The following is a 22161-nucleotide window of genomic DNA, read 5'->3' on the forward strand; positions in this document are numbered from 1 at the left end:
GCTTGCTCTCGCACAATGTCATTATTTCTTTTTGTTAAATAAATACATGGGAGACCAGTAATGAACGAATGAACCATGATCCCATGTCGCACTCTACCTTTTTATTTTTTGTTTGGTTTTTTTTGTTTGTTTGGTTGTTGTTGTTGTTGTTGTTGTTGTTGTTTTCTTTGTTTTTCTTTTTTTTTTTTTTTTTTTTTTTTTTGTTTTTTTTTTTTGTTTTTGCTTCTTTGTTTGTTTGTTGTTTATTTTTTGTTGTTTTTATTTTGTTTGTCTTCATTTCATTTTGAACTACTTTCAACGTAAAATCGATTCCTTAGTGTTGAAAATGACTTCTTGAACCATAGAAGGGGCTGAAATTTCAGCGAGCGAACAAGATTGATAAAGGGTGTCAGAGAGATTTGCCGTCAGAGCTGTCGAACAGGTGAAGCGCAAGGTTCCTCATGGGGAGACCTGGGAACTGTCAGAGCGTGACGTACAGAGTGGGGCCGGATTCTCGAGAAGGCCCGAATGAGGGCCACCGGCACGAAGCAGCTTGGCTCCTTCACGCAAGGCGCTCCGTGCTGGCGTGATCGACAGGGGCTGGTCCTATCTTTGGAACATCATGACGGAAGTATTTTGCGCAATCCGCTTTCCCCTGAGTTGAAGGGCCAGAGATTCTCCCTCGCCACGTTTTTCCTGGTAGCTTGGACAGCTACGATCGCGAGCAAAGCCAAGGAAATGTAGGCTGGGGAGCAAAAAAATCCGCTGGGATCTCAGATGATGGCAGAGGAAGCTGAGACCGAGCGATCCTATGTTTTTTCCGGCTTTATAGGGGCGGAGGGTGTGAGTAGGGGTTGGGGGGGATTTTGCCTCGTCCTTTGAGCTCAAGACACGAATCGGACCACCGTCTTCGTCTTCAGTTCATGCGGACGCATTTCTTTCGTTGAAATGCCGGTTTCCTGTAACTTGACGCTTCACCGGGGAAGGGTGGGTGGGCAAGGGACAATATACCCTGTACCCTCTTCCCGCACTCTTTCATCTCCAGTAACAACACCCCTTGTGCAGAGACCTGAACGCCTGATACCCTATTTCCTTGTCCTGAATGCAGAGCAGCGGCAGACCTAACCATCGAAGTGACACAAGGGTCGGAATGAGTGTAAAAATGTGATGTCCCCGATCGTGTAGAAACAGGCTCGGTCACAGATGTTTGAACCTGTTAACATGGCTTGCCATGCCATTGGAGCTTTTATCTGGATCCTTGTTCCGTCAAACCCCTTCATTACCCCTTTTTTAGGTGGGAGTCACTGTCCTCCCAGCGACTAACCCGACAGAATAGTTACTTGCAAGTATGTCGAAGTCTTTGTGCATCCGTGTCAATGCCCTTTGGTCTCACATCTCTTGTGCGTGTGTGCGTGCGTGTGTGTGTGTGTATATATGTATGTGTGGTCGCATGCATAAGACCGAGCTATAAGTCCCTTTTGTCATTGGCCTTCATTGCAGATGTATCTCCTTAAACACTTCATCTTACTGATAAATCCTTCTTCTTAGTGCCTGCACTTCCTTGTGTACTGATCAGTCTGACGAAGGGTTTCTTTCCACTTTTTTTCAAAATTTTGAATGCACCGTTACTTTCTCATATTCAATGATTCCGTCCCAGTTATCTTATCTCAATCAACTATTTAGTCCCGATTGTTCCATTTCTTGTGTTAGTCACGTGGTGTGTGTATGTGTAGTTCAGAGAACGGAAACTTCTTACATCCTTTCTGAATTTCCTCTCCGTTTTACAGAAAAAAAAAATTCGTCTGAGTTCCCTGTCTTCGGTGTTATCGTCGAGTGTTCCGAACTCGATGCTGAGTTAAGTAACGCATATAGTTCCGTAGATTGCTGATTTTCATCAGGCGAAATGAACTCGGTAATGGTGTGCTTAGAAAGGCGAGGGTCCGACTTTTGAGAGCCTTACATTAATTAGCCCCAAGTGTGCACTAATGATAAGCACTTTAGGCTCCAGATCCGGCATTTCCGGTCTCTATAGGCATTGGACACTTCAGTTCCTAAGAGACTTGTCTGCTTTTGGGCCTCGTGTCTTTTTTATGCTCGTGTCTTGTGAGATTCTGTTGATCATTTTGTGAGTGAACGCCCTAATGCAGAGCGAGACAAGAGCGGCAAGACAGATTTACTTCCTTCGTCACGCCATCTTGTCTCAAACAAATATTGGAACCCAGTTCCGTGAGATGCTTTACTAGTTTATTTATCTGCACACCATTATTGCCAACGCCTTTTTTTTTTTTTTTTTTTTTTGTTAGTTTTGCTAGGGACCGGGAGGGTTGGAGGTGGAGTCCCTCCGTCTTGTGTCTAAAATTAGCGCAAGTCAGGGAGCCTGAGTTGCCAATCGTCCGGTCACATAGATGGCAGATATATGTGCACACTTCTGCTTCCCTCCAAATTATCGCTTCCACGACCTGCGAAAAATAACTATGCCGGAACTGGCAGCTTCGCGGACACCGGATATGAGGGCTAGTCCGCCTTGAGCAGAGTGATCACTTCCTTTCCCAGCATGCTTTGCCGAACTGACCGGCCTCGGCCATGTTCACACTTGCTCTTGGCTTTGACTTTTCTCAAGCTGGCGCGTGTGAGTGTGCGTGTGTACGTGGAGGGAAGGGTGTGCGTGCGTGTGTGCGTGTTCTGCTGTGGCCGCGAGCGTTCACATCCTCGCCTCCTAGGGTTGGAAGAGGTTCAGTTTTTTTTTAAAGGTTGTTTCATGAAGGTTTCGATAAAGTGTCTCTTCACCTGCCCAACCCCTAGACTCTCTCTCTCTCTCTTTTGCCGTGATATACCCGTAGTTCGTGGTACAGCGTAAAACTCAAGCAACCAGCCTACCATGAAGAAAAATCAGCAAGTTTTTTTTTTTTATCATCTTTTCAATCCATCTGCTGTCTAGCGTTAAGTCGTCAGTGCACGCGCTCGTGTTCCCAAACCGACAGTCGTGTCCCCGAAATGCACTCAAGCGAAGCCCATGTTCAACTGAACAAGGAGAGTTCTGGACCAGAGAAAGGGAAGAAAACTGGAAGGCAGCCATTGCGAAGGATGATGAATGTTGAGGGGAATGGGAAAAGCTGGCGAGCGCTCGAATGTTGAAAACCCAACTTCGTTATTGAAAGTCACCTTGACATCTTCGTCTTACTCTTCCAAAATGGACTTTCTGGAAAACAATTCAACGGAGAAGCTTCTCGTCAAAGCTCGTTGCGGAAACCAGGAAATGTCTTACAGCATAGATTGTCCCCCTCTTCCCTCACCCAGTAGGTCTGGACGATGGATTGTTAAGAATGGAGAATGGAGGACTGGGTGACTAGCAGGGTAGTTGTCCTGTTTCCAGAATATCCTTCCCCATCTGTCGTACTTGATGTTCGGAAAACGCATGCAGCTGTTTCCGCTTGCTGATTTTTATGGCTTCTGTTGGACACTTGCACGTTGGATGCCGGTCCGGAAATTTGCAATTGTAAGTGCTGATAATCTTCGTTGGGGGTCGTTGCGAGGTATTTTTCCTATCCCGCCGTCCCTGCGTTTGGAGGAAATGGTTAATGAACCAACTTTCACTCACGGAACAGACAGACGGACAGGAAGACAACAAACAAGCACATTGAGAACAGACCCTGACAAGTAAACGTGAGAGCGTGGAGATGTGCAGGACAGGATCTTTCATCATTTATTGAAGCTAGGAATGAATAAAAACGAGTCTAAATAACTGAGTATGCATGTTATAAACTTTAATAGCCACGTTAACAAGGTAATGCCTAAGATTTGTAAAGGAAAGAAGGATAGCAATAAGCAATATTATTCCATACGTGAACAAGTATGGAAAAACTGGAAGTGGCACTCTTGGGAAAAAAAACAAAGAGTGGGAATGAAGAGAGAGAGAGTAAAGGAAGTATCAAGGATGGGAAGGAGAAAAAAAGAGAGAGGGAGGAGTGGCCTACGTCATATCTTCATATAAGCTACCATTAAAAACGGTCTATTTCTGTAGGGAGCTGAAGAAACCTGCGAGCGGTTTCACCGGAAGTCTCCTTCCATTGCAGCTGAACAATGGCCTTCTCAAGCGTACTGGACAAATATGTGCTCACTTGTGTTTGACCCAGTTGCCTCCGTGCCACGACCTATAAAATAAGTATGCCACCTTCTTCTTTGACAGTTTAAAATCAGCGTTTGTGGGGGTTGGGTTTGACAAGGAAAGGGGGAGGGTAGCGATTAATTTAGTTTAGTTTATTCCTTGTTACTCCTCGACAGGGCCGCAACAACACCTCGCCAGCGGACCAGGTGTTGGGCAGCCTCCTCAGGTGAACCCATGTGGTTCCGACGTCCTTTCCTTTGCTTTCTTCTGTTCTTTTCCAAGTCTGCTTTGGTCTCCCAACTCTCCTCGTCCCCTGAGGGTTCCAGTCAAGTGGCTGCTTGGCAATGGTGTCAGATGGTTTGTGCAGGTGTGTCGTAGCCCATTTGAGCTTTTTGATGTCTTGGCTAGTGGTATTCTGGTTGGTTCCTTTCCACAGGCTGCTGTTGGAGATCTTTTCAGGCCATCTTATTATCAGAATATGGCGTAGACATTAGTTGGTAAAGGTCTGGAGCCTGTTGTTGATGGCGTATGTCACTCTTCAATTTCAGAACTATACGGTAGGACGGCCTTCACACTGGTGTTGAAGATGCGGGTTTTACTGCGGAAAGATAATGTTCGGGAGTTTCAGATGGGGCGTAGGCTGTTAAAAGCATGCCTGGCCTTGTTGATGTGGCTTTTGATGTCGTCGTCCGCATCACCATCCGCTCCACCGTCCTTGTTGACAATACTCCCCAGATACGTGAAGTGGTCTGTCTCCAGGATGTTCTCTCCTTGCAGTTCGATTGGGAGTTTCTGCTTGTTGTTGATTCTCATCACTACAGTCTTCTTTCTGTTGACCTTTAACCCAGTCTTCTCTATTTGTTTTCTCTGCTAGCTTACTCAGTTTTGTTTGTGCATGCTGCTGCCGATGAAATAGAGACTAATGTCATCTGCAAAGTCCACGTCCTCTAGTTGTTCGGTGAAGGTCCACTGGATACCGGTGTTGTTGCCTTAGGTCGTCTTGCGCATAATCCAATCTAGGGTAGCGATTAGAAAGACTTTTATTTTACTGAATGATCTTTTGAGTTCTGGAAATTTTCACAGGTTAAAAAGTACTGTAGAACAAACGATGCAATTTTGTCAGTCATCATAAGAGACGAATGACCTGAGCAATAAGCGTATGCTTTCTTTTATAAATGGGTATTAAATGTGATTATCTTAGTGCTTGTTAGATGCACGTTGGGTGAAGAACTTGTTTTGAACATGTGTGCTGTCATGTCGTCTACCGACTGTTTCTTTGTGTCGCTCCACTGTTGTGATCGAAAGACCATTCGAAGTTTGTCGGACAAGTCAACGTTTAAGATATTTTCGAGAAGAAGTGCAGTGAAAGGACAGGCAGATGTTCTAGAAGTGCCACATAGATATTCTAGATGTTTTGGATCGGAGTAGCAGAGTTCTTGTAAAGTGTGAACCAGAGTGCATGTGGGGGCGGGCCGACGCGTGTGTGTTCGAGGGTCAGTTGACGATGACCGTGCAGCCGCTGATGCATTGCGATCGTGATGCACGCCAATGACTCACATCGCTATGTCGGTCGTTAGTGTTGATGACGATGTCGCCTAACGCATTGTGTCCGGCACGTGCCCACTTACAGGTAACACCCTCTGTCTTTTAATTATTTTTCTAGTTCACGGTCTTCAAATGTTTATCTCTCTGTGCATACACATATGCGAACACACACACACACAAATTAATCTTTGTTTCTGCAAAGCTGTCAGCTCCTCAATGGCATCCAGCCAGAGAAATGTTTCTTGATACCACAGTACGTAGATACTCAATTTACTGCCATATACCTCCGCCATAGGTCACTGAGCCTTTCATTTCGAAGAAATGGTAACCGAAGGACAGATCCGGGTTCTGAACGTCTGCTGTCGAGGTCGTCGCGTGTTCAAAGTATATGACTTACAGAAATGTAGGTCAGCTTTTTGTATGGAGGTCATTCCCGAGCAGATGACTTCTCGTAGAGGAATGGATCCACTGAAGGTGACCTGTCGTAGGACACAGTCCACAGGACCTGCCGACCTCAACGCGAGTAGTTAGCGACCTCAGTTCCCAGCGAACTTGTCCTTTGCGATCCGAGACTTGATTTTACTTCCGTGTGATCGAGTGCGCTAAGGATTTATACATTTCTCTGCAACACCACACCACAACCACCACAACAACAACAACAACAACAACAGAATAAGATCGTCGATAATGAAGACGAATCCGTTACTCCCACCTCTTCCACGCGATATCTGAACCTTCTCATCAACATGGCATCTTGCTGGTGACGTACTACAGGGAGCGTTGTTCTATTTTTAACTCTGAACACCTCGTGACGGGAGCGTTTACGAAACTCCCTCTAGGCTCCCCTCCGGGCCTAGGTCCGTTCCGGGAAAATCACATCCTCACACGGATATGGATCAGCCGCTGGTTATATGATCTCAGTCTTACGTGTGATCTGCTCACGTGCAGCAAGGCGTAGCGAACGACAAAGAGGCTGTGTGTGCATTTGTGTGTGTGTGTGCGCACGAGCATTTGTGTGTGTGTGTGCGCGCGAGCATTTGTGTGTGTGTGACTGTGTGTGCGTGTGCGCGAGCGTTTGTATGTGTGTGACTGTGTGTGTGTGCGCGAGCGTTTGACTGTGTGTGTGTGTGCGCGCGCATTAGTATGTGTCTGTGTTTTGTTCTGTTTTATGTGTATGTTGTCAACTTCAGGAGTACGTGTTGTGTACTGTTTGTGATTCATAGTTTTGAGTTTACATACATACATTGTCTTGTGTATTTTAAGTCTGCGTGTGTGGCCATGGTGAACTTTATGCATAATTATTTGCATGTGCGAGCGATGTTTGTGATCTCTGCATGCGCTCCCGTGTCTTGTCTGAGCTGTGAATCTGGCTGGCACCGTGTAAACCCTTCCCACCCAACTTTTTTTGCACCTGTGTAATTCGTCCCGCTGTCAGCCAACTACAATTAGTTCTGCATGGTCAGACATACTGTCCTTCGATTACAGATACGCTTCAACTGAGGTTAAAGGTCAGGTCACCAGATAGCGTCAGGGTGAGCGACTAAAACTAAACCTTGATGCCAGCAAGATAGCTAGTGACAATAGCTAGTAGAAATGGCGGACTAAATAGTGTTTTCTTCCTACAACTTCACGTGCTTCCACCACAAACACCTTTTCTGAGAGATTGCATTTCTGTCGCATTGGCAGATAATGTCAACAATATCGTGTAAGTGTGTAATATTCCACACAAAACACCTTACTAGAAAGTGTATACCCTATACATTTACATTCCTTCAGTAGCATGGCTGACACACTGACGGGTGGTGGTAGTGGTGGTGGTACAGCCACGATGGTCTTGCTGTCGAGAAAGGTTTCTTAGTAATTAATAGAATCATTCATGAGCTATTCATTCCACCTTTCCGTGATTACTCAAAAATGAAAGAAAGACTCATTTGTTTCTAGACGACGGGTAAAACTCATCTTTGGCGGGCAGCCGAACCAATCAGACCTCGAGATCAAAGTCCGTTTCCCCCCTTGCATACTTTTTACCGACTGGGTGAATCGACGAGCCAACCGACGTGAAAAGACGACGACAAGAAGAAAGTACCAAAGTCCAGAAAGCACCGCGCGAAGGGGGACGTTTATCCGCAGTTTCGGTGTACAGTACTCCGACGTGTCACGTGACCGACCGAGGGCGGGCCAATGCGGCGTGCCAATCTTGATGACGTAATAACCCTCCCCTTTCCCCTGGCAGGGAACACCCGCCGGTTAGTTACGGATTCCGCGCTGCGCTAACTCTCCCGCCGGTAATCTGACATCTTTCGATTTTCGTTTACGTGCTTTTTGCTGTTTGTCAACACCCTTTACATTAAAATATTAGTTTCCGTGAAGAGGCGAGTAAAAAAAAAAAAATGTGATGAACCGTAACTCGCGAGGGAAAGACAGGGGCGGGGGAAATGGAGGTGGGGTAAGAAAGGCTTTTAATTTCTTTAGTTATTTTTTATAGACTTTTTGGTCTGTATGCACCTTTCTTGAGAAGATTTACAATGACTCTCCAAGACAAGTGAATAAGTAGGATTTATACATGGCAGTCCGCTGTACAGTGTGTACAGGGCTAACTGTTGTGTGGTTGTTGCTGGCTCGGCGGAAAACGTCACACACACACTTTCTCTCTCTCTGTGCACATGAGTCAGGCAACTGCTGTTATCATCGCTGTCCGTGTCAAATTACGGGCTGTTCACGGAGACGAAACAGCGACAGTCCGAGTGCACGTCACACTTTTTTTTTTTTAAATGTGCGAATTTCACAACCGTCGTTATCTGGTGACCTGTTAACAAACCTCACTGCAGTGAGTGCAAGCTCGGAACTGTGAGAGGAACCTCGTATATATACCATTACATGTTCGATCCACACTTTTTAAAAAATTAATCAGTCTTCAAAGACTACACCTACATCCGTCCTCTGCTGATTTATTAACAAAATATTTATAAAAATGTTTATTTAAATACACAGAGAGAGAAAACCTGTAGAATGTGTCCCGGCTTTCCCGTGAATTACAATCTACTTTGTACCTTACTCCTGACTGTTTATAGCTATCTTCATATACACTTTAGTTGCTAACCGGGTGTAAAACACCTCTTCACTCGTTCCACTATACCTCTCTCCACAACAGCTTCAAAGAAAAGATATGTCTGTGTGTGTGTGCGCGCGCGTGCCCTCTCACTGTGCAGCAAGCCGCTGGCTGGAGAAGTGGTGACCTCCCAACCCCCCACTTTGTAGTGCTCCCACCTCCGCAATAGGAATGGTTTCAGTCCCGCAGCGTGCGAAGTTCCGGGTCCCCTAAGGGAAGGAACAGAGGCTATTTATTACTCACCTCCAGCGCGTACGTGCACGGGGTATCCCTTCGGATAAAAATACTCGCTGGCGCTCGGCGAGCTTCCTTCCTCACGCGGCTACAAAACCTCTTGGCGGCCTCCTGGCCACGCAGCACAGCGCCGGCGGTTGCGAGCGTCAGCACGAGGTCCAGCCTCGCCGCCAGTCACGGAACGAACGCCAGCTCTGGACGTCTTCCTGCCAGCAGCAAGTCAACGGTGTCGTCAAGGGAGACGAGCGAAAAGAAAAACAAAAAGATAAAAGTTGGAGAAACTTCTGGTTGTGAACTTGGAGTCGTTGTGCTCTGCGGTGTTGTCGGTGATGGTTGTATGTGATGGTGGTGAAAATATTTCAGAGGATAAGCGGGAGAATGTTATGCCGGACGTGACGGGTTGTGACGTGCTGAAAAAAGGAATATATGGATGATCAGGGTAAGTAGTTGTTAGTTTGCTTGTATTTTTTTTTTCCTTCTCCCTTACATTTTCTGTGTGTGTGTTTTGTTTTGTTTTTTTTCTATACGATTTTCTGCTTCCCCCTCTCTCTCAATCTCTCTCTTTGTCCAGATCCATCTCTTCTCTCTGTGTAGAAAAAAAGTGTGTCTGTGTGTGTGTGATTAAATGAGCTTTTATTTCATGTTTCTGTCTCTTTATCTTCTGTCAAAGTTGTCCTGTGTTGACTATGTGTGTAGTTATTTATGTTTGAATGCACACACATACTTCCGAGAGGGAAGAGAGTAGCTGGGGGAGTGCATGACATGAGGGTCTGTAAAAACCCTGTCAGTTAAGGAAAGTGTTCCTCCCACAGCGTTTGGTTCACAAACACCAAACAGGATATACATGGCGTGCATGGCAAGCAGACAAACTAACCACTGAACAGATAAGAAACAATCCCGAGCTCATCACAAGCAGCATAGCCGGGATTAGCCTTGTACTAGTACCCTTGTGAGTTGTATTAACAGTTTAGGGTCACCTGGGGGGAAGATGAGGGTTAGAGAGTGAGAGTGGGCGGTATACATGTGTACCTTATTTGAACTCTAGTCGTGAATCAGGAGTCAGTATCTCAATTTCACTCACAAAACTTTTCTTCTCGTGCTTGCAGATTTTTGGTTTTGAACCACATCCAACGAGACCTGCAGTTGTTTAAAAAAAAAAAAAAACCGGCACGAGTTCATGAGGTGTGAAGCCGATCAGTTGTTGGGGGAATTTCTCTGGGGGAATAATTTCCTGAAAAATTTGTGACAGCTTGTGACTGTGAAGCTGTGACGCACAGCTCCGATCCCCCGATGGTAGTCAGCAGCTGACTTCTTTTCCCGGACACGACGACCCAACACGTGGTGTTTAGTAAGTGCTATTTCTGGACTCTCATCATTCGTGTCTATCCTTTTTTTTTTCAGCGAGTAAGCAAGAGATGGGGGGGGGGGGGCGACAGAGCTGATTGATAGATTTACGGGGTTCAACGAATTTTTTTTTTTTAATTCAGGACTAAATAACACCGCATTTTTACAAGAAATCGAATTTTTGTTTATTGCTTTTGTTTACTGCCCGTCCGTGGGCAAGCCTGGCAAATCATTGTTGCTGGCTCACTGGCGTCCCAAATACACAGGACCTCTTCTGTCTATGTGCTCGTGCGATAAAGTTTCCCTCGCGAGCACCACGCACATCGCCTCGATGACACTCGGTTCCCGGAACTACACACCTCTGTGGCTTCGTTGCGTGACTACAGTGTGTGACGACACACAACACGATACTCCACAGCTTGAAAGAGTAGAACTGCTTATGAAAGAAAGCTTTTTGTGACTTTTGTGTTGCTGTTTTATAGCACTGTAGTGTCGGGACACTTCGGAAAGATGAGTCAGTCGAAATGGTTGAGAGAACTCGGAGGGGTGTCATGAAGGTGTCCCTACTCTAGTAACAGACATTCTTGTTGGGAAGAGCGGTCGTGTAGTATTTTGTCGAAGCGGTAGCAAAGCTTTAAAATCAGGGTCTAATGGCCTGTAGGGAGGTAATACTCTTTTACATTTTTAGTTGATCAAATAATTTTTCCTCACTGATACAGTTTGTGATTTTCACGGTATTTTGATATCTTTATTTCTTGTTTTGTTTGTAAAATAACACTTATCAGGAAAAAAGTGACTATATATTTTTTCATAAAGATGTTAAATCCCATTTTAAAGCTGTCACTGAGCCCGGTCGATCGTACTTATTAAATATTTACATTCCTTTAGTAGTTTTACAGTCAACCGCCCTGTTTACTCATTTATTAAGTGTGACACGGTGAACTTCGCAAGGCGATGGAGAGCCTGTCAACACTGATATGTGTTTCTGGATATGTAACCTGATTTTTCTTCCTGGTTCTTTGTGCAGATGACGTGTCTTACCGGATTATTTCCCTCGAATGCCCTCGTCAAGCACATGTGTGACTAGGAGCGGAGTTATTTCCCTTGTGCTTATTCGCTGCGTGTGTTCAGTCAAGTGATCTCGACACCACTAACGCAAACTCAGAGTTGTCAAAAAGGAAAACAAAACAAAAAACACGCAATAAGAAACAATAAAGGCAAGAATATTTGAGGCTTTCTCGCTGTTTAGTTTCTGTAACTTGGTGAGTTGTTTGAATCGTCGCCATGTCCAGTTTAGGAGATCGCGCTCTATTCACGCGCCTGCTGCGCGAGTCAGTTCTGACACTTTGCCGAACGACGATGGCCTCTCATCGCTATCTCAACGTCGACGGCATCGTCTGCGTCACCACGGGTGAGGACAGTGACGACGAGGAGAGTACACGATACCCCATCGTCGTCAGGATCCACGAAAAACTTCCTCGCCCCTCGGCTTTCCGCTCGGAACTGACCGTTTATCCTAAGCCTCGCCGGCGACCGCACGACGCCACCTTCTACCCACAATCCCATCGTAGCAACAACAACAACTACGGTTCTTCATCCTTTCTGTCAGCCGACGGTGGCAGGAGACCCGAAGCCATGATGATAGACCACTTCAGTGACTACAATTCCGGCAGGCAGTCCAGAGGTTCCTACCTGCCCGCCGACCTGCTCGGTGACCACGACATAGAGAACAAAGTGCCCAGCAAGCTTCCGCGGTCTTCCATCAACGACGGCCACTGCGAGAACTTTCGCCAGTCTTCCGAAAAATCTGACCAAGATGTCCGTACCCACGGCGACCCATTTTTGCGGGCAAGAAGCGCCTCCGAATCAGTCCTGGCCGGCATGCAGCAGGACGTGGCGGACACGCTACCCCCCAAATCCAAGTCAGCTGATCACGTGATTTCGCGCGAGAATATGCAGGTGCCGACCTCCTTCGCTGGACCCGAGCGCACGAGTGAGGATGCCGGGTCGAAGGTTGCAGCGCATGGGGGCGATGGTTCTCAACCTTCCCGCGCTGCTTTGCGGCGTCTGGCTTGTCGAGTGTGCGAAGAGATCTTCCTGGACATCCTGTCGCTGGAGCGGCACAACTTGCAGCGCCACTCCCTTTACACTTGCAGCATGTGCACCCACACCTTCACGGCGCGCAACAACCTCAAGCGCCACGCGCGCATGCATTCCGGCATCAGGCCTTTCAAGTGCGGCACGTGCAGAGCGGCCTTTGCACGCAAAGACGATCTCAAAACGCATGAACTTCGCCATGAGCGCCCTAACGTCCGCCAAACACTCCGGGTGTTGGAGAGGACCGGCTACAGTCACGGTCACCTCGTTCCCGCGGTTTCTATGCACGCCTATGAGGCTGTAAAGCACAATGACAAACTCCTGCTGCGTCCCAGAAAAGCAGCGCATGTCGGTTACAACGAATACCCGCAAGAGTGCGCTGACAGCAGCAGCTCGGATTTGACCCTTAAGCAACTGTGCCAAGTGCAGAGTCACAACACCCGCGCTCGCAGCAGAGAGCCACTGGAGGCGAGAGTCAGCGGCGCCACGGGCAAGGAGGAGCTGGACAAAGGCCCGTGGCTGAAGGGACGACGACGAGCTCGAAGAAACAAGTCGAGGACGAGGTCGTAGAAAACCTGTCCAGACAGTACTGGTGCACTGAGTGCCAGGTGGGATTCCAGGATGAGGCCACGCTCAGCTTGCACATCGCGGACACGCACGAGCCGACGGGAAGGGGCCAGCGAGACGGTGACCCCGGACAGGAGGGGCGGCAGCAGCAGCGGGAGGAGAGTCACGATGAGGTCTCGAAAAGGGACAAAACTACTTCCGAAGAGACAGAAGGAGAAGAAAGGTTAGAGGGAGAGAGCGTGCCTGTGGACCTGACAGGGGAGAGAAAGTCGTCTGCTGGTCTAGAGGAAAATGGAGACAAAACGAGCAAGCAAGGGGAGGATAGTAACGATCAAGAGGAAGAGGGAGCGGGAGCTGAGAGGGGAGAAGAGCGCCGGGTTATGGGTGGTAGGTGGATCACGCTGGAGAAGCCTGGTCACGAGAACATGGGAACGCTGAAAAGTCTTCCCATGCGTCAGGAGCATCGCGGAGCTGAGGGTCAATCCGACCCCCAGCCGCTAGCGACTGGCGCGGGTTCCACGACCAGGGTCTTTTCTCAGCTGACCTCTGCCCCCTCTCCCGCGCACTCTGCGTCTCCTCTACGGGTGAACCTCTATAAACTTGGCTCCGGAAAAGACTGGCAACACCACCCGAAGCATGTTCACTACAGGCAACATCCCTGTCATCACGCTTGGTCAAGACAGACCTGGACATCACCGGCACTTGTGGCTCGCCACCACTATCAGCTGTCGACGCCCGCTTCGACCTCGCTGAGGGTAAAGGTGGTCTCTCCGTCCGAGAGAAGATGGTGCTGCACATGCACGAAAAGAAAGCGATCGACAAGATGCTTTTGTCCGTAGCAGGGTACCCTTTGTCTCAATGCAACAACATCGGCGGTAAGAATCATACGAAGCTGCGGGTCAAGGAAGAGCCCAAGTCGCCTGACCGGGAGGACTGTGGCAGCAGCGACACTAGTTCCGGCATGTCCAGCCCTTGTGACCCGGACCTACCCACGGACCTCAGCGCCCGCCCGTCTCTCAGCATCAGCCCATCCTTGGCTCTGGCGGACGGTCTGCGCTCTGGCTTCGAGCGGGTCGTCACACCCCCTATCCTCTTCCGCTCGCGGTCTCCTCCCCTCGACTGCGGCATCTGCGGCGACGTCTTCCGCAGCTTCGCGGAGCTAGAGGGTCACAGTGCACGTGACCACCGTCGCTACCTGTGCGAGTACTGCGGCAAGGCCTTCACGGCCAAACCCAACCGTGACCGACACGTGCGCTACCACACGGGCGAGCGGCCTTACCGGTGCACGCTGTGTCCTCAGGCCTTCTTCCGCGGTGACGACCTCAAGTACCACCGGACCACCAAACACGCCCAAGTCCACACCCAGCTGACCCCTTCCCTCCCAATAGCTATCCATCAGTGGTGAAGCACTCTCGACGAAGACTCTGAACTTATTTTCAACCTCTCCCGGGCACCTGCTTTACACATGTCGGTGCTTGGATGTCCGGGTGAGATAACAACTACACCTCCATCCCGCCGATACACACTCACCCACATTGGGTTTTTTTTTTTTTTTTTGTCTCTCTCTCTCCAACAGCCCAACCAGACTAAACTGTACTTTGAAAACTATCTGCATACACCCATTACTGCCAGTCGTGTTCTTCACTAATTCCTACCCAACGACCTTCCATCCATCCCTCGTCAATGAACCCAAAACTGTGGAAATGAACAAAAAACCTACCAAGAAATTGTGAACTGTACATATTGCTTACATTCTACCTGACTGTTGTAAGTAACCGGTGATCAAACTGCTTGTGAATTTACCAGGTGCTGACTGCTTCGAGTACAAGAAGACTGCGGATCATTCCACTATGTTTTTCTGTACTTCATACAACGAAGTTATGTTACTCGGGAAACGGGCGTCGTGTTGTTGCGCTTTCTCCACTGTTAGAAATGCTTACTATTTTTTTACACCTGTAAATGTTGTTGATTTCATGTTCTCGTATTTTACACTTGATGATTTCTTTTCACACACAACAAATGTCTGTACAATTGTAAAGTTCTTTCAAATTTTGGAAAAAAATTTATAACAGTTGCAACATTTCTGTTGTTTAAAAAATTAGGCGTTTTGTATGTATATATATTTTTCTGCAACTTGCTATTTAGCCGGATCTGCTTTTTTTCGCATTAATTTTCTCAGATGTTGCTTATCAGGTATCTAATGCTAGAAAGTGAGGCAGTACAAGCTCTTACTTGTAATGGAGAGTACAGTTACCTGGGTAGTTGGTTTATTATTGTATCCTGAAAGTGCCTCAAACTGAAATATGCATTCGAAAAGAAAGATCTGGATCGTTTTCGTGACAGTTCAAACTCTTCTTTTCCTTTTTTGACACGATCTTTGTTTCTCCATTTCTTGCACACTAAAATAACTGTTCGTGTTGATGCTACCCGGAGATAAGTGAAGTACAGGTAGTCATATCTTTGCTGCCCACAGGTGGCTGATGTGCACGTCTGTACCCGGTGATATCTCCTTTCAGAAACTGGTTACCTGGTGCTGCATGGTCGACCAAGCATTGCTTTCTTTTAATCTCCAGGCAAAGGAAAATAGCATAACAATATCAGAACACAGCAGGCTGCTTTTGAGTAGAAACTTAAGACTGATATCCCAACATTTTAAACCTTTGAGTCAGCAACCTGTCCCCGACGGATCCGGTATTAAGCTGCTTGTCTCGCGAAAAAAAAGTGCCTGACAGGATTGCATGCTTTAAAGATTATGACAGGTGTGTGAGACTGTGTGCTTGGCCTCAACTTGTAGTTCCTGATGTGATGTGAGTATTACAGACTGTCAGGACAGTTTGGGTGCGTTAGGGAAAGTGGGGAATGGTGGTGGTATCTGAGAATGTCTAGACGACCGTGTGGGTGTTCCAATACGTGGGTGTTGCCATTACGTGGGTGCACGTCCTTGAGCGACAAGGAGCGGCTGACGAAATGACAGAGCCAGATGAAGGACGTAGTGAGACGTAGTCCACTGAGTGCGTGCGTGCGCAGGCGCAGTGCCATGTCTTTGTACGCAGCCTTGATATTCATGGCTGTTGGTGATGCACAAATATCAAATTTGCTCGGTGTATATATTTTCATTCGAATACACATCATTGTCTTGAACTCTAACCAGCAAACACTGGCTTTTCGATTTTCAACGTGATTACGTTTTTTCAACGCAGGGGGAGTTTGTTTCATTTTTTATTTGTTTGTTTTTAATTTTGTCTTTCACATTGTTTTTATGCTGAGAGGCAATGATGTGAAATGTCTTTTTTGGTTGTCTGTTTAAAAAATGCTTTAGCCACCTGAAGTGTGGTGGATTCGAAAATCGAAACTTGTCCGTTGGAAAAATTGCACACACACACACAAAAACCCACGAGAGAGAAATCTTCCTACTCATGATCATCAGGATGTAACTTTGTAGTCAGCACACTCACAACGTTTGGTTTAATGGATATGAGAATGCTCTCACTTTTGAACTGAGTATTGTGACCCCACCCAGTAATTGCATTCTTCACACAACTAATCCATCCAGCAATCACTAATTGCAGTAGACACTTAGCGCCTGAGGCCCACATTTAACGCCTGTAACCGTCAGGCAGTCAACATGCAGAAAACCTTGTCCACAATTGTTTGTTACATCAAATGGTTGTCTTTGGCATGCAGTCGGTGTTTACAACCTACAACCAGGTCATTACATAAAGACCATCTACTCACCATCTCCCAACACCAACCCTCTCCCCCAGCTCCACATTTTTTTCTCGACGATGTCACCTCTCTATTATCTATCACGTGTCTACTTTTGAATATTTTAGGATTTATTTATCCATCAAACAGCTTATGTACTATTTATTTATAACAAAAGGTTTTGTCAAGAAGTTTGTGTATGTGAGTGTATATATATATATGATACCACAATGCCTGCAGTTTTAGACTCGACGATTAAAATTCACTCAAATTGTTCGCTTGATTGTTATGCTTGTGTTTCTAATTGTAATACTTGTCTTATTTTGAGATCCAGACTCGAGACATTAAATATGGGATGAACAAAACGTGATGCATGAGAAGTTGTGAAGTTGCTTGGGTGCATGCCGTAAATATTGTAGAAAAAAATTAAGTGCAAAATAAAATATGTTTTACTAGATGAGAGCTCAGGACGGGGGCAGAATTCACATCGCGGGGTTAAAGGTGGGGTTTCCACTGTTTCTATGTCTCCAACTGGTTTCTCAGTCTTTCTCGCTCTCTTCTTGGTTTAATTTCTTTTCTTTTTCCTTCTCATTATCACTGTGTCCACCCTACCTGACTCTCAGCCCACCTCTTTTCCATTCCTCCTTCACTCCTCTTCTCTTTATGTCTGCCCACACAGATGTGCAATATCCTTGTGACTAAAATAAACTCTGTACCCTCTGTCGTAAAGTCGACGACACAGCCTGTCGTATCCTGATCATTGTATCACCCCCAGCCTCCACCTCATCCAACCAACTCCAGTCTTGTCTCAACGTCCCTTTGTACCTCCTTTACATCCCCTCCACCCTGACCTTTACGTCATTCACCCTCTCCTGGAGGTTTGCAGGGGGAGGATATTCCTTCATTTCCCTTCCCACTGCTGTGAATCCGGATCCGCTGGCACCCTGGCCACGATGTGGAGGGGGGGTCGAGGGGCGAGTCTTCTCAAGACGAGTAAAGACACTCTATCCTCGCCATATATCACTCTCGTCTTTGTGTTGCTGCACAAGACACGGGACGCCTACGATATTAGTCTGCACCGTCAGCTGTGTCGCTGCAGGTCGTGGTGGTGGTGGTGGTGGTGGTGGTGGTGGTGGTGGGTGAGAGCCTCCCGTTATCCTTTGTTCCCCGAGCCTCGCGGCAGTGGGGTGTCTTACCCCGTTCCTTCCTCCCTTTCGATAGTAAGTGTTCTGTGTGAAGTCGGTATTTGGGGTGGGGGTAGGTAAGAGGGTTAGAAAAGGAAATAAATCTCTCTCACTCTCTCACACACAATGATACCCCTCGTACATGTACAGAACACATAAACATACATTTGCTACCCTTATCTGTCTCTCCTTACATATGTTATATAATCGTGGACATATAAAAACTCAGATTGCATTATGCACGCCTACAAACAAATACATATGCATGTATTCGTATACCCGCGGGTATGAATGCACACCTGATACCCAGCTACACTTTTTAACCCCAGGTCAGCTCACCATTTACAGAATGATCAAGTATTCATCGGTGTATCACTTTGATCATCTCAGCTTCGACAGTTGTTCATTGTGCGTTGTTAACTATACTTTATTCCCCTGTAAGCAGTTTGCTGTTGGGTAGATTGCTGTGTAGTCGTTGCTCACTATGTTTTACATAGTGTTGCTGAGTGTTAACATCATTCACTGCTTTCGTGTTCACTGAGGCGCATTTGCTCAGTGTCTGTCTCTGGGAGAGACACATTTACTCCTCCCTCTACATTTGTGTCCTCTTTCTTCTTTGTCCATCACCTGCCCCGTCTTCAAAGATTTTTGATGACTCGCCAAACAAATGAAATTTGCTTGCTGTTCGCGCTTCGCTCCAAACATGATTTTGTTTTTAGTTTGATTTTTGAAAATGTGGAATCAGTTGCACATATAATTGTTATCGTCTCATCTCCCTCCATAAGGACGTTCTATACTCCTCCTTTGTGAAGCCAGATACCTGTTTGCGTGCAGCATGGGAATTTGTAAAAGTTGAACTTTTTCCGGTTCAATAGGCCGTATCCTTTCATCAAATGAAACTAAAAGTAATTAGGACAATGCAATCCCAAAACTGTGTATTACCATTCAGTAAAGTAAGTTATACTTTCCGGCAGACCCACATCAAGGGTCGATCACACTCACGTTGTTTTATTTATTTATTTATTTAGCCAGTATCTGCTGCATCACAAGATGTGGACTGTAACAATATTACTTTGGAAAAGGTCCTCAGCTTATAGTGATCTGTGTCCAGGCTGGACTACAATGAATGCAAAATATATAAGCAGCTGCTGATTGTTTAGTGATAAGATCCAGTTATTGTTTACAATCGTGTTGTGCACCTAGCCTGGACGGTACTTGTACAAAGAAAGGTCTGTGGAACTGAAGGAATCAGAAATGAAGTGATTTGAGTGGCACTCCCTCTGTTCTACTGTAAATAAATAAATGACAAAAAATGAAGTGCAAAGTGCTGGATGATTTAATATAGCCCCTCCACACACATAATACATGTTCACACAGGGACACCTTTCAACTTTGACCTTTCGCGTTTTGGTTTGTCGGGTGGACTGTCCTGTAGACCGCGTTACCCAAGCACCCTGGCGTACGATTGGTTGAATCGAATGTTTCGCTTCGTAAGTGAGCGCTTGGCAGGGCGGTTTATTAAAGTCGGGATTTAAAATAAATTTTTTGGAAAGTCACCCAGTCCCCTACATCTAGTAATCCAAGGTAGTTTGGGAGTCTGCTTCCCTCTATTGCCTTTTTTTAATCAGTCCGTGCAGCAAAATATGGCCTATTGTTGTAGACAAACCTTCGACCTGGCCTGTGAACATCCTGTCTACCTCAAACGCTGTCTCAAAGGAAAAAAAATCCCCAATTTCTAAAAAAAAAGTTCTTTGTTAATAATGTTCACCAAAACGCCCATTTCCTGATACTGAGACTGATTTGTTTTCTTTCAAATTGAAACACTTTTTTTCTCAATGAGAAGAATAGAAGAATGCAACTGAGGTGAACCGAGTGGAGTGTATTGCAGAATATGGATCATTTTCCTTGTACGTTGCAGATAGATCATTTATTTCACAAAAATAGTACAATTATGATGATTATAATTATTTTAATAATGAAAATTCCTGTACAAGATAGCTCAAGTGGTATTCATTGGTATGATCTCTGAGATTTCTCAAGATTATTTGTTTTTACTGATTTTTTAAATCTCGTTTTGAATTTATCACAACAGCTGTAAGAGATAGGGAAAGAGTTTGAATTTATATAAATTACATGTCTATCACAATATGAAACAGCTGGATACACAAGAAGTGATTTACTATTGATTAGAATGAAAGTCATTTACAGACATAAAAATCTTAAGACCTGTTAACCGCTTTTGACTCTGCTTTCTAACGGACTTGTGGATGAACGGCTGAACGCAATTTCCGAGAAGTACTAAAGGTCCATTATCACAAAAACCAGAAAGGTCAATAGGTGATCTTCAGTTAGTTTTCACGCATTGCGGAAACAGGTTTGTTGGATGTCACGCGACTTCCGCGCCAGCAGACATGCGCACCTGACTTCCGAAAGTACGCACAAACCCGTTGGTTCTCCTCGGTAACACAAAGTCTGAGTCGATGACTAGACCGATGGCGATTCTGACCTATAAAGCTTTCTTCCGTAAATGGGAAGCGATGCGGATTTCTTTCATTTTATTTTTGAGAATAGTTTGCATTGTTGAAATTTTTTTGTCCTAGTTGACATCACAATAGAAGCAGCACTCCCGTCCACTTGTCTATCATTCAAGCCACACATACAAGCACGCAAGCTCGAAAATGTAGTTGTTGGTGTATGTTCACACACCCACAAACGTATATGTACAAAAGTTATTTATGTGTTACATACTCATGCACGCACACAGATATTTACTTGTTTTCACACAAACACACACAAGCACATTCTTTACTGCTGCTGGTGGTTGTGATGGTGGTGGTTTTGGGGTGGGGGTGGTGGTTTGGGGATGGGGATGGGGTAGCGGGGTGGTGGTCAGGATTTACCTTGAATAAGCAGTTAGGAACAGCACCATTTCTGGCTTGACAGTCCTACATGTCCATTGGCCAGTCCATTGGATGATCTGAGCATGAGTTCACGCAACACATTGTCAGATGACTAGGCTTGGTCATAATTATTGTCGGTCATCCGTTTCAACCTTTGTGTCTACTCCTTGTCACCATGTCTGCGATGTCATTTTTCCTGTTGACATCATTTTGATCTTATTAATCCTGTTGGTCAATGACCATTAGCGGAAACCAGACACAATACAACCAGTTCGCATGTCCACTCCAACCACGGTGAAGTAGAATATCTTGGCTTATATTCTGGTCCCTCCTCTAGTTTCATGGGCATGCCTCCATATTCTTTTGGCGCCTGGAAGAATAATATCATAACAGCGCTAATCAAAATACTCACCCACTATTATTCCTCCTTTAACCTCCAGCTCTGATAATAACTGTGATTTTTGTAACAAACAATAGTGAGGTGAGGTAATTGTGGACCATCAACCTTAGACATTCTCGCCAAAAAAGATCTCATCCCCCCTCCACAATAAATATCAGATGCAATATGAAAATTTAGGTCAGGACAGCCTAAATGTCATAGTTGAAAGGTCTCAACCTGCTGGTTGCCGAAGCTGGCTGCGTCCTCTGTTCCTCTGACAGTATCCGGCATTACTTGCTGCACTCACTTTCCTCATGCTCTTCCATCTTTCCTTCAATATCAAATCCTCTCTTGCATTACCGGTTGTTGCACAAAGTTTCCTTATCCTGTACCCTTATATCTCTTCTCTTCCATCACCATTTCCTTTTCAGCTTGGTCCGAGGGGCATTGGACTCTACAGATCGCGATGGTTTGCAATCTTGTTTCTCATCGAATGTCTTATCAACGAAATACTAACCAACACCAGGACTATGCGGATATGCTCACTCCTTAAAAGTAATGACTGTTCTTTGACCACATAGTAGGAAATTCTTCACTTAGAGGTGTTATTTTTCTCGGTATCTAGTAAAAATGAGCTCATGGTTCCTCTCTCTCTCTAGTACTTACAACTTTGCTGACGTGTGTAACAAATATTTCTCTCTTACCCCACAAATGCTGTCCTCGACACCTACAAATATGTGGGTATGTGTGGTAAACGTGTTTCTATGCCTACAAATGAGCGAGCATCCATAAGTATCCGTGGTGAATCTGAAATGTGTGGGCAGTGTATAGCGTATGTGAAAGAGAGTGTGTGTAGAGTGTGTATACACATGTATTTACATGTGAAAGTGAAAGGAATATTTTTTTAAGGAAAGGGGTTAATAGGTATGACAATAGTGTGACTATTGACATTTGTAAGTGTGATTGTAAATGTGGTTGGTATTTGTCGAGTAAGTGGCGGCCATCGTCAAGAC

General features: G+C 45.8%; 2 protein-coding genes across 3 annotated transcripts in view; both read left to right on the forward strand.

Moving 5' to 3' along the window:
* Positions 1–22161, forward strand: part of LOC112559091 (fibrillin-1-like) — a 67808-nt gene that overhangs the window by 22246 nt on the left and 23401 nt on the right. The gene's annotated exons all lie outside the window — the stretch shown is intronic.
* LOC112559092 (transcriptional regulator ovo-like) lies at positions 8734–13764 on the forward strand. Of its 2 annotated transcripts, XM_025230012.1 has the most exons (3): positions 8734–9411; positions 10079–10320; positions 11344–13764. In XM_025230012.1, the coding sequence occupies exon 3, from the start codon at positions 11601–11603 to the stop codon at positions 12981–12983; it is 1383 nt and encodes a 460-aa protein (XP_025085797.1). In that variant the 5' UTR covers positions 8734–9411; positions 10079–10320; positions 11344–11600; the 3' UTR covers positions 12984–13764. The 2 variants fall into 2 exon arrangements, with proteins under 2 accessions (XP_025085797.1, XP_025085799.1); XM_025230014.1 differs by lacking the exons at positions 8734–9411; positions 10079–10320 and adding an exon at positions 10413–10981.

Source organism: Pomacea canaliculata, linkage group LG3 (genome assembly GCF_003073045.1).
Source record: "Pomacea canaliculata isolate SZHN2017 linkage group LG3, ASM307304v1, whole genome shotgun sequence".
NCBI lineage: Eukaryota > Metazoa > Mollusca > Gastropoda > Architaenioglossa > Ampullariidae > Pomacea > Pomacea canaliculata.

What these genes read in the sequence shown, in the direction of transcription:
- LOC112559092 (XM_025230012.1), top strand. Translation starts at nt 11,601, where the DNA reads ATGTCCAGTTTAGGAGATCGCGCTCTATTCACGCGCCTGCTGCGCGAG.